Raw genomic sequence first — 12775 nt, 5'->3', positions numbered from 1 at the left:
ACACAGAGCATGTCTTTATTCCAGCCTCTGACTGCAACTATTGATAATCTCACAGATATAATTACTTTTCTCCCAGTGAAAAAATAGCTGCTTAAATGCTCAGGCCACCACATACATCAAATCAGGAACAGGTGTGACTTCCGAGCCTTCTGTTGGCACTCACAGCTCGCTGTTACCTGGCTCCTTGGATGGAAATCCTGCTGGGCTCTGGAGAAGTGGGTGCTTGCTCCTCTGCCTCCCTCCCCGTCACACAGTTGTCACCCACACCCTGCTCATGGCACTCTGTCACCCCAAACAGTGACAGGAGGAGCCCAGCTCGACTCGCTGAGTGCACCAGCGAAAATGAAATAAAATCTTTTGACGTGAAAGTGGAGGAAAATTGCTGCTGAATCACTGGGAGGGAAGAAATATGAGAGCTTAAGGTGTCATTTTTACAGGCATAATTTTTACTCTAATGGCCTTTAATAGCAGGAACAATTCAGTGCAATTCTTTCAGCTGCAGCGGGGAGAGGAGCAGAGAAATGTGATCGCTCCATCGCTCCAACTGCTGGCAAGAATTGTTTTCCTACTGCAGTTAATTAGCAGTGTACAGTGGTTTTCCTTTCCTGTTTGCTTATCCAACTTGTCAAAGGGCAGCTGCTGTCTTGGCTGGGTTTATCCTTTTATTTATTGGATTTCTTCTGCCCTTTCTGCAAATGAATGGAGTCTCTCTGACTTGGCTCCGTGCCTTTGATGTCCAGCACTTTGCAGTGGGTGACTCTGAGATAAGAAACAATTAAACAGTGCAGGTATGAATCCTTTGTCTTGAGAGTCAGAGGAGCAGCTCTGATACCGAGGGAAGCTCCCTCTGTCCCAATAAACATCCCAAAAAATCCTGTTGGGATTCAGAATCACTTCATTTCCTGGGACAGGGATCAGCCCCAGGGGAGCTGGAGCTCCATGAGAGGAACATTTCACCCACAGGTTTGCTCCTGGCAAACCCCATTTCTTTGGAAGGGCAGCTTTCCAGAGGAACAGGCTGATTTCTCATCAGGAAACCAGAGGAGAACGGAGGAATTATCAAATTGCAGGAGCTGAATGCCTGTTTCAGCGTTTTTCCCCTGTGACATTTTGAATCTTGTTTCTAAGAGACTTTTAAGAAATGTTTTCTTTTGACACTTTGATATTATTTCAAGCCTCTGTGTGGAATATATCATCTGATTTTATCAAAATAAAGCAATTCAGTTGACTCCACATGACTTTTAAAAAAAAAAAAAAAAGGCCTTAGGAAAAAATGGAAATTCTTGTATTTTTGTGCCTGGTTAGGACAAAGCTCCTGGTTCCCACTCAAATCTTGATGAAATAAATGCACATCTCAAAGAGCAGCTCCTGAATACACACATGTGTGCTTGCTGATTTAATTTCTCTAATTCATGGTTCTGCTGACCTCATAATTTTTTTTTTTTACAGAGTGTGCTGGAATCCAAAAAAATAAAGAGCAAAAAAAATTTTATTGGGAACCTAAGACTGATTGTCAGGTCAGGACCACTGAAAGTCTGCAATTGGATATTTGCTGATCTGGTCTTCCTAGAAATAAATAATAATTTCAGAGCCAGAGATTCCCAGTTTTAGGTTTGCTACCCCTTCCTGATGCAGAGATCCACAGGCAGGGGGTGGCACAGGGATCAAACAAACAGAAAATTCGATTTCTTATCTCTTTGAGAAGATGTTTTTAGGCCATAACTATTTTAGTAGCCAGGGACCTGTTGTACTTGGGATATTTGGAATGGATCAGGAAGAGGAAGGAGAGTTCAGGGCACATCCCCCTGATGGTGCAAAGACACCTTTGCCCTGTCCTTGGGAAGGTTAAAGCCCAGCTGGAAAAGAGGTGGATTCCTGGGAAGTAGAAAGGGAGCTTGGTTATGGAAAAGCACCCTTCATTTCCCTGGCATTTTCACAGCTTTGGGAGGCTTTGTTAATTTGTGGTTACAGCTTCTGCAGCCTTGTCACAATAAATGTCCAGTGCAGGTCGGAAATTTGGTTAAGCTGACAGGAAGGAAGGGACAGGGATGTCCTTGGAGGATGGGGACACCCTCGGTGCAGAGGGAGAGGAGGGCTGGATATGGAATCTCTCCCTTGCCCTGCAACCTCAGACAACCCACAGGCTGATCTGTGCCTCATTCTCCCTGGCTGGAAAGCACAAAACTCCGGCTTTTCCTTGGGAGCCACCATGAAGCTGTGGAAATATCCCGAGCTCCTGTGTGAGAGGCCCAAGGCAAGCAGGCTACAGACTTTTTTTATCCCTTTATCTTGAAAGGGGTGAAACAAGCTGGAGAAAAAGCTTTACAATTTAATTTTTAGAAGGCTCGGAAGTGTCCCCTGACAGTTTCTCCCCCGTTTTTGCCCTGCAGGTACTATGCCATCTGCTGCCAGCCCTTGGTGTACAGGAACAAGATGACCCCGCTGCGCATCGCGGTGATGCTGGGAGGGTGCTGGGTAATCCCAACCTTCATTTCTTTCCTCCCTATCATGCAAGGCTGGAATAGCATTGGCATCATTGATCTGGTGAGTAGCCAGGGAGCGACACCAATCCAATCTATTGGGTGCTGGATGTTCTTTAAAAAGCGATTTTCAGGGAAAGGGAAAAAGAAGGAGAAACTTTCTGTTCCCAGTGCAGAGGGGCTGCTGAATTTCTGGAGGGGATTTTTAAGGGGGGTTGAAGTGACTCTGTCCTGGAAGGACTGACACTGGGACAGTGGTGGCCCTGGGAGAGGATTTTACCCACGTTCACTCTCAGTTCAGTGAGGAGTCCTTGGAAAAAAGGCCAAGCCCCAGCTGGCCTCCAACAAACACCTCAGGAGTCCTTGGTCCCCTTGGCCTTTGCAGCTCTCACTTAAATAAGAGACAGGATTGTTCCTGTTAGAATAAACAAGAGCTTGTAGTGCCAGGACAAGGGATATGGCTGCACACTGCCAGCGGGCAGGGTTAGATGGGATATTGGGAAAAAATCCTTCCCTGTGAGGTGGGGAGGCCCTGGCACAGGGTGCCCAGGGAAGTTGTGGATGTGTCCAAGCATCCAAGGATGGTTGGATGGGGCTTGGAGCAGAAGTGTCCCTGCCCACGACAGGCGGTGACACAAGATGATCTTTAAGGTCCCTCCCAACCCAACCCATGCTCTGATTCTCACGTCTCCCCTCCTTCCTTGCCTCATCCTCCTCTCCGCACCCCAGATCCAGCAAAGGCAGTTCAACAAGGCCTCCAACTCCACCTACTGCATCTTCATGGTGAACAAGCCCTACGCCATCACCTGCTCCGTGGTGGCCTTCTACATCCCCTTCCTGCTGATGGTGCTGGCCTACCACCGCATCTACGTGACGGCGCGGGCGCACGCACGGCAGATCCGGCTGCTGCAGCGCGCGGGGAACCCGGCCGAGCCCCGGCAGCAGCCCCAGGAGCCCCGGCAGCAGCCCCAGGAGCCACGGCAGCACCCCCCTGACCAGCACAGCACCCACCGCATGAAAACCGAGACCAAAGCTGCCAAGACCCTGTGCATCATCATGGGCTGCTTCTGCCTCTGCTGGGCCCCGTTCTTCGTCACCAACATCGTGGATCCCTTCATAAACTACACGGTGCCCGGCAAGCTGTGGACGGCCTTCCTGTGGCTGGGCTACATCAACTCGGGCTTGAACCCTTTCCTCTATGCCTTCCTCAACAAGGCCTTCAGACGTGCCTTCCTCATCATCCTGTGCTGCGGTGATGAGCGCTACCGAAGGCCTTCCATCCTGGGCCAGACCGTGCCCTGCTCCACCACCACCATCAACGGCTCCACGCATGTGCTGAGGTGAGTGCTGCCCACAGCCAGCAGCAGGAGGAATTTGTGCGGGATTGAGTTCGTTTTGCGACATCTCCATGGGTTAAATGCATAGGAAGCGATGGGGCGAAAGAAATCCTGAGGGTGCTCGAACAGCCTGGGTTTGTAGGGAGCAGGAACGTGCTGGAATGTGCAGTTTCTCCAGAGGTGTGCTCAGCAAAAGCTGGGAGAATGCAGAAATTGTGCGTGAATTTTGGTGTTGTTTGGTCTGAGGGGAACAACAGAGGGATTTGGGGGACTCAGGGGGATGGGACACTGAGCCAGAGGTGGGAGGCACAGCAGGAGGAAGGGAGGGAAGTACAGGTAATTCCCAAAAAACAAGCTGCAGGCTCTGGACAGAACCAGGGGTGTTTCTGTGCAGCTGTGCAGAGATTTTGTCTAGATCTGGTGGTTTTGGTAGGTGTGTGCCTGAGTCTCCACACACAGACAAGGACTTGGTGGCTGTGTCAGTGTTCAGAGCTGGATCCACCCAGACACTAAACCAGACCCAAAGCACTTCCCAGCTGGCTCTGATCTTGCCCCAGTCTCCCTTCTGCAGTGATCTCTGAAGCTTTGGAAAGAGTCCTGAGCCGTGAAATGGATGGGAGGTGAGACAGGGCTTGAGTCAGACCCCTCAGGCTTTCTAAGCCATGAAGGGCATCACACCATATTTATTTTCTGCTGATTAAAATCTGTTTGGTGGCCATGGTGCCCCGTCCCAGAGCCCTGGGCATGTGATGGATGTGTGGCACCGTGCCAGGCTCAGCCTGTTTCTCTCAGGGACATCCAGATGCTCCCGTGCTGAGGTGGGAGGAGGGACAGAGCAGCCCTTGTCCACTTCTGTTTGTTATAAATCCTGTTTTGCTCTGTTCAGATTATCTCCTGCCTTTCCAATCTCTCCAGTTCCCACTTCCCACTGCTGCATCCCCTCCTCTCTCCAGGTGCTGGGGGGATGCAGCTCTGCACACCAGCCCTTCACAGAGCAATTGCTGTGTGTTTTCCTCAGCTTTGGGACTGATAAGAAGCGTGACTTCTGTCCCTGGCGCAGAATATGCCCTGATGGTGGTGACAGAGGGGGTGGCATTAAAGCAAACCCAACCAATTTTAGTTTGTGGATAGTTCATCTCAGGTGAGGAATTTTTATTTCTTCGGTGCTTTGCTCTTTAATGCCAAAAAGGTTGGATCCAGCCTGGATGGAAGAGAAAGTTACTTAGGCAGGTTCTCCCAAGGCATAGATAGAGTTTTTTCTGCCTTTGACATACAAGGGGCTGTGTCCAGCAGTGAAATACTGAAACCTTCCTGTCAGGCTGGCTGCTCCCAACCCCACTGAGGAGCTCCACAGGGACTGCACCTGGATCAGACCCTCCTTTTCCAACCTCAAAGTTGCTTCTTCCTGACCAAGAGCTTCTGCAAACAGGGACGTTGTGCCTGTGGGATTTTACAGCTGCTCCCTGGCAGGGACAGCAGTGGCAGGAGGGACAGACCTTGTGCTGAATATGACAAAAATTAGCACAATAATGAACTGTAAATAGATGGAGATTTCTGGGTGTTCAGGGTTCTGTGCAACACCAGAAAAAAAAGCCAAAATCATCTGAAAAATTCCATGTTCCCCTTGAAACAGATTGTTTGCATTTCTTCTGCCATGAGCAGATATTTATTCAACACAAACCAACAAACTCCTGCCTCCATGAATCACTGAACTCCTGTACAGCACAAGTGGATGGGGAGCCAGGTCAGCATTGCTGGAATTCCTGGATAAAACAAGTTGTGAAATTTTGCCACAGCAAAGGAGACGACTTTGGGTGAAATATATTTGAGCAATGATTAGAGCAGACAAACCCTGGAGCATTTGGGTCAGGGAGGTCACTCTGATGTGTTCCTATTTCCTCTCAGAAGTGCTCAGAGCACTGCTTTGGTCCCTTCAGGGAAAGCTCTGGTGAGAGGTTTATTTACCACTCATTTTCCAGCACAGAGAGGTCTCCTCCAAATGTCAATTGGATTTCTCCAGAGGAAAACACATCCTGATTTTTCTCTTGAAAGAGCCAAGAGAAACAAAGTGGGAAAAACCAGAAACGAGCACCTTGGGGGCTGGCACTGCAGCGAGCCCCAGTGTCCCCTGCTGCCCCTGGAACTGGAGTGCAGCTACTCAGGGCTCCAGTTTGCAGAGGTTTAACAACTCCTGGATCTGTTGGGATAAAAGTAAATCCCTGCTGATTGTAGGGAAGAGGTCAGAGCTGTGGAGCAAAAGGATGAGGGATCACAGAATCATGGAACCACAGAATGGTTTGTGATGGCTTTTTTGGAATGGTTTGTGGTGGGTGGCTCTCAGCCAGGATTCCCCCTCAGCACAGGGTGGTCCCGGGGGTGGAGCAGTGATCCCATCCCACCTGTGAGGGTGGGATTTCATGGGCTGCAGCTGTGGCTTAGCTCAGGAAACACAGAGGTTGTTCCTCAGAGCTGCTCCTGGTGGATCTGGCAGGTTTCTCTCACAAATCTGGGCTTAAAGGTAAAACATCTCCTCCTGTTCCTCTTGTTCCTTATCCTTCCCTGGGCACTGAGACAGATGCAGAGACCACAGAGCTTCCCGTGGCAGAGCAACACCCTCAGTGCTGGGGGTTGGGAAAGGGTTAAAATTTGGGAGTGCCTGGGAATTTCAATGATCCTGCAAGATGAATCAGAGCTCTGTCAGGTTCTGTCTTCTCCACTACAATTTCCTTAACCCCAGGTGGATCGTTTGGTCTTGCTCTGCCCTTCCCTTCATTCCCCAGCACTCCCTGCTTCTGCATTTTTCACAGGGCATTTTTGGAGGCATTTTGGAGGCAACTGTGGAGTTTCTGTGCTGGTGGCACCTGCAGAGCTTTGGGGTCTGTGTTGTCCCTTCTCCAGCAGTTCCTTTATTCATGGCACCCTCAGGGAAGAACTTCCCCCCTTGCCAAGGCACTGATAAAGCACATTCCCACTAAACTTTTTTTTTTTTTTTTTTTTTTAAATTCCTGAGCAAAAGCTTGAGAAACACAGCAAATGATGAGCATTTAAAAATGGTGATTTCAGTGATAATTCACTCGTTTTGCCCCAGCCCCAGAGCAGGGCAGCCAGAGGTTGCTCAAGATATGTTTTCCACTCCAGAGGTTTCAGTTCAGGGATCAGCTCCCTGTGCCAGCACAAGTGGCTCCAGACCACAGCCTGAGCTCCGGGATCTGATTGCTGCCTGTAAATGCTAATGTTGTTAAATAGTCAAGAGGTAATTTGGTTTTCACCTAAATTTCATTAGCTGCCAACCGGGGAAGGGATTCTCTAAAAATACAGGAGATGATTAGACTCAGTAATAACTAAAAAAAGAGTTTTGTCATTTCTCGAAGGAGCTTTCTTAATTTTTTCATGCAGCTTTGCCAATATTTACAACCAAACTTATGTTCCAACTTTCCCTGGCGTGGTTTCACGGCTTGGCAGCAGTGCCAGCCTGCACAGTGCCAGCCTTTGGTGGGACACCCCCTGTGACTGGGGGCTGTGAGGGGTCCTGAGCAGGGCACAGGGAGCTGAGACCATCGGGGTCCCTCCAACAGCAGCTTTGGGCTGAGTCAGGGAGCGTGGGGGAGATTTGGGGATCTGCTGCGGGATCCAGGAGCAGAGAACCCCTCGGGTCCAGGAATGTGGATGTTCCACAAAGCCCAAATTGTCCCCCCGTGTCAGAGGAACCCTCCTTCCCCAAAACCCTGCTCCCCAAAGAGCAGGACATTGCAGAAGCCTTGTCCCAGCTCCAAAAACACCTCACCAGAGGGAACCGAGAGCTTCTGACAAGAGAAAAGCTTCCTGTAACTGTGCTGAGTGAAATCAAGATATTTGTCTTATTTCTTACAAAGGGGAGAGGGGATTAGAGTTTTAAAATAGCACCGTTTCCTTCAATTTTCAAAAGATCATCTCTTGCAATATGCCTGGATGTTGGAAAAAGAGATTAGAGTGAAGCTAAACCCCGTTTTGTTATTTGGCCTAATACAAGATTCAAGATCAGAAGTCCTGCCTCAGTTTGTGTCTGGTGGGGGAGCCGAGGCTCTGAAGGGCACCTTGAGCTTTGAAACGACTGAAGTGTAATTGATCTTTGCTTTTAATTGTGCTTTGGGTAATGATGGCCATTGTGTTGTGGTGGGGCAGGATCTTCCTGATTCCAGCTGGAATTAGGGATCCTTGGCCCAGAGCAGAGCCCTGCTGGCCACAGCACTGCATTCCCTGCAGCTGGAACGCCTGGCAGCTCCTCCTGGCACATGGCAAAGCCCAGACCTGGTGGAAACTTCCCACTTAAATAACAGAGTGCGACCTAAACAACTGCATTTAGAGAAAACAGAGACATCCCTCACAATGCATCACACCTTGGATCCAATTCCCAGTCCTTTGCTGGTCTCTCCCCTCATTCCAGAGGTCCAAAACAAGATTTAAAACTAATTTTGGTACCTGAATAAACTCTGTTATGGATAGAAATTTGCTCTCCACCTACTCGCCTTCTGTTTCAACTGACCTTTGAATGTGTTGGGCTGGTTCTCTCCCCTCCAGAGATTAATTTGGTTTATCAGCAAAGTGTTTCCAGGCAATGCAAATCAGCATTTGCAAAGAGCTCCTCGTGCCTTAGGGTTAGAAATTCTATAGAAACCTCAGCAGTTATTGTCATGTTCTGTTCTTCCTCAGGGCAGCAGAATCTCCAACTCAGAGCTAGTTGTGGAAGGGCATTTTCATTTTAGGTTTGCTTCTTTGTTCCTCTTCTTTTCAATAATTCTCTTCCTTTCTGATTGCTGGAGGAGAATTTATTCCTGCACTGTGTGCACCGCCCCATTGTAAACTCATAATGTGGAAAAGCTTCCCTCTTGCTGTGTTAAAATTGCTTTTTGAGGCTTTTGGAGTGTCTGTGGGAGAGAAAGCCTTGTTATTCCCAAGATATTTTGGCCAGGAATTCGGAATTTCCAGGAAGGTGTTGAGGACTTTCAGCACACCTGCTGTGATTTGATTGTTTTTTACCAATTTGCCACTTTTGGGATCTTTCCTGTTGCCTGCAGTGCTCACCCACCTGTGATCCCAGCCCTTGGGCAGCTCTGAGCATCTTTCCACCTTCAACTTTCCATTTCAAAGCAGAAAAAATGGCCACTTCGAGGGTTTGGCTTGATTTATTTGGCATAGCAAAGGTGATCCTTGCCACCATCTGCTGCTCAGTGACCTGGCCTGGGAATTGATCCAGAGCCAGGCTTGGTTTGGGTTTACCACCAGTAAAGCTGCACTGCTGCTTTGGAAATGTGGGAATTACATCCTGCCCTGCAAATACTCCATCCCCATTAAATCCAGCTGATTAGGGCTGTTCCTGCATGAGCTGATGATTTCCAGTCCTCACTTCTGCACTCATCTTTCTGCTCTGTGCCCATGCCAGACCGTTGCAGCCATCACAGGAAGCAGCATTTGAAAACCCCGGTAACCAGATTTAGGAGGCAGTTTGGGAACTCCCCAGGGACTCCTGCCATGGGCTTCTGCTGGGCTGCCTTTAAACTGGATTCCAGAAGGCACAGACACATTCCAGGCACAGGTCTGAAATGAGTTTTGCACAGCAGCCCTTGGGATAGGCTTGGCTGTACAACTTCTCCTTGCTCCAGCAGTACTGGGCTGGGACTGGGAGCATTGCTGAGGTTCATCCTGACTTCCTCCCTCTCTCTGGTGCTGTTTCCCCTCGCAGAAGCCAGAATTCCCATCTTGCTTCATTCAGCCTTCCCTGGCAGTGGTTTCAAAGTCAGTCACGTCCCTGGAGTGCAGATTGTGTCTGCCACTGCCAGGCTTTCAGAGATGCTCCTGAAGGTTTAGCAGAAGGGTTGTTAATGAGGCTGTTAATTTGTGTCACTCCACTGATCCATCAAAACACTTCAGGAACTGCAGAGCACGTGGCACTAAAGAGCTTTTTGCTTTATCTGTGAAGTGTTTGTGTTATCATGGAACCGCTGAGGCTGGAAAAGCCCTCCAGGATTGAGTCCAGGCTGTGCCAAATCCCCGCCTTGTCCCCAGCCCAGAGCACTGAGTGCCACATCCAGGAATTCCTTGGGGACCCCAAACCTTCCTGGGCAGCTCCTTCCCATTTTTTTTTTGTACTTTGCCTTGCTATTAAGCCCAAACGATGTGACATCCACACAGGAGCATTTTCCTGCTCTGAAGTCCTTTTCTCCCTCAAGACAAAGTCTCACAATTCCTTTAACCTCCAAGTCTTCCAGGCTCTGAGTCCTGGCAGTGCTTTTGGTGCCACTGAAGTGAAGCCAGCTCTGGAAAGACACATAAACAACAGTTTAAGTGCAACATATTTGGAGATTTATTTAAGAATTGAAGGGAACAACATGAATTTGTCACTTTGCAAAGCCACACGAAACAGAGCAGAGCCAAACAGGCAAACTCGAATACAAAAGAAAAGAAGAATCAAGAAACTGCTCATGTCTCATATGAATGTTGCAAATGAGTGACTTTCTCCCTGATGGATCTGTCAGTGCACAGGAGCAGTCCCAGCTTCCTCTGATATATTAAAGGCACATGAATGCACTCAGGGAGATTCATGCCCTGTGCTGCTTTTGTGACAGGCTTTTACAGCACCATGGTTGGTATTTATTAGCACTGAAAGCACTTCATAACACTTGGATCCAACGCTTGAGACAAGAACTGCACAAAGCAACTGCTCCACAGGCAGGAAAGCAATTAGGAGCGACACTTCCACAAGTGCTGCCAAGGGATCTTCAAAGAGCTGCGTTCCACGGAGCCAGCACAGCTCTGGAGCTGGCAGTGGGGAAGGTGGGAATGCTTTATGCAGCAGGAGTGTCCCAGGAGCACCTCCTGCAGCCCCTGGGCATCCCTGGAGCTCCATCCTTGGGCACAGCCCCCTTCAGCCTCAGTGGGAGTGAGGAAAACCAAGCAGTGATCGCTCTTCTGAGCCAGGGACAGGACCCAGGGAATGGCTGGAGCTGAGTCAGGGGAATTTGGGATTGATCTCAGGGAAAGGTTCTTTCCCCAGAGGGTGCTGGGCACTGCCCAGGCTCCCCAGGGAATGGGCACGGCCCCGAGGCTGCCAGAGCTCCAGTTTGGACAGCGCTGCCAGGGATGCCCAGGGTGGGGTTGTTGGGTCTGGATGATCCCTTCCAGCTCAGGATATTCTGTGGTTCAGTTCTCTGAGAGAACTCTGTAAAACACCAGCTCCCAGAACTCAGGGGAAGGAATGATGCCCCTCAGTGACAAACCATTCCTTCTTCTGTCCTTGAAAGGATCTTTGTCCTTGATACATTTTAAAACAAGCCCATAAAATCCTTTCAAATAAGCTGCAAGCTAAATTAATTCCCTTAAAACCCTCTTTCCCCTCTGCTTGGCTTCACGTGTGTTTGCCTGGGCAGATTTGGCTTTAAAATTGTGTCTGCTCGCCTTGGGGTTCTTCTTGTCCCACAGTGAACGGTTGGGCAGCTCAGGCTGCTGGGCTCTCCTGGAGTTCCCTGCCCCTCTCTCCTCCCTCGTGGGCACTGCTGTTGGCAGCACAGGGCACACACGAGTGTTCCAAGCTCCTATTTCAGGCTCAGCTACCTTCAGGGACAGTTGTGCATTATCCTCTCCTCACATAAGGAAAGCTGTTTAACTCTGAGGGATTGGAGACACCTGAATTTTGATTTATTCCAGCCCGGGATTGCTGCTACGCAGGGAAATTTTCATTTCCACGTGCACTGTGCCAGGCTCTTGTTGGCTCAGGAGAAAAGTGCAGGATGAGGGAGGGGTTCCAGCTGGTCAGTGCTTTAGGAACCCCTAGCAATTCCCTGTTGCACTTTAGGGGGTTGGTGAGAGACCAGCAGCACCTCATTCCCAGCCCACAGAGGGGGATTTTAAAGCTCATCCTTGCAGCCAGGCATAGTTCCAGCTTTAGTAAAGATTAAGTGGTAACTGCTGTCCTCCTGCACCGCAGACGAAGTCAGAGAGCTCAGCTATTGCTCTCCCATCTGTACTTAAAAACCCAACCCAACACTTCCAGCACATGGGAGCTGTCAAAAGACTCCAGGATCACCAGCCAGGGAACTCCAGCAGCTCTGCTTTGCCTCCAGAAATCAGATTTTTTAGCAGTGAGCATGGCAGTTACCATGGGGACATATTAAGTGGCCAAGTTACAGCTCCCTGAACTTTGGTTTAGGAGCCAGACGTGGCTTCCTCCAAAGAGAATCCTCAGTCAGACCAAAGGGATGGTTGGAACTCATGGAATGAGCAGGAGGAAGGCAATACCCAGCTCCCAAATCCCTTCCTAGAGCAATACTGCAGAGGTTTTGGAAAACAGGCTCAGCAGAGAATTCCTGCCTAAAACCCTATGGGCGAGACAGGAAAAGGGTTTTCTTGGAAAGCAGAATGGTTCCCACAATGGTTTATGGAAAGGAGGACTCCACCTGATGGCTCATGTGGTTCTAACTCTAAAACCAGGCTCTTTTTAGTGGGAGGTTTGGAGCTGTAGCTCTGACTGATGCCACTGACTGCTCAGTGTTTGCTGTGGGGCTGTTTCCCGATTAACCATCGCTGTGTTTTCTCCTTTTTCCCCCTTAACTCCCTCACTGTGTCTGTCTTTGCTCCTTCCTGCACTAAAAGTGGCTGTTCCTCTGTCTCCAAGCTCCTCCTGCTCCTCTGCAGCAGACCAGCTCCTGTCTAGCCATGACCATGCTCTGTAAGTCCCTTCTTTTATTACTGCAGCTCGGTCTGGTCACTGTTCATTGCCACAGAATTGAAACCCTCCTTTATTTATGGCTTAACACTTGTGGGGTGGAGGCAGCAGCCCCAGGGGATTGGGGATGTCTCACAGGATGTTGGGAGTGGGCTCCTGGCTGCAGGATGATGTGGATAACAGGGATTTTCCCCTTTGGGATGGTTGTTCTCACTCCAGGGACCAGGGTGCAGCACTGCAGGGTCTCTTCAGTGGGCACC

General features: G+C 49.5%; 1 protein-coding gene across 3 annotated transcripts in view; it reads left to right on the top strand.

Moving 5' to 3' along the window:
- HTR4 (5-hydroxytryptamine receptor 4) overlaps positions 1-12775 on the top strand; it is a 70413-nt gene that overhangs the window by 41629 nt on the left and 16009 nt on the right. For all 3 annotated transcript variants that reach the window (XR_004243251.1, XM_032125233.1, XM_032125234.1), the window contains 2 exons: positions 2391-2544; positions 3210-3820. Coding sequence is in view for 2 of the 3 variants with exons in the window: in XM_032125233.1 (XP_031981124.1) it covers positions 2391-2544; positions 3210-3820 (765 nt within the window). In the remaining variant the exon portion in view is untranslated. The remainder of the gene's footprint in view (positions 1-2390; positions 2545-3209; positions 3821-12775) is intronic.

This window comes from Corvus moneduloides, chromosome 15, assembly GCF_009650955.1.
Source record: "Corvus moneduloides isolate bCorMon1 chromosome 15, bCorMon1.pri, whole genome shotgun sequence".
In the NCBI taxonomy this organism is placed as follows: domain Eukaryota; kingdom Metazoa; phylum Chordata; class Aves; order Passeriformes; family Corvidae; genus Corvus; species Corvus moneduloides.
The sequence above is the reverse complement of the archived record's forward strand: the minus strand, read 5'-3'. Positions and strand labels throughout refer to the sequence as shown.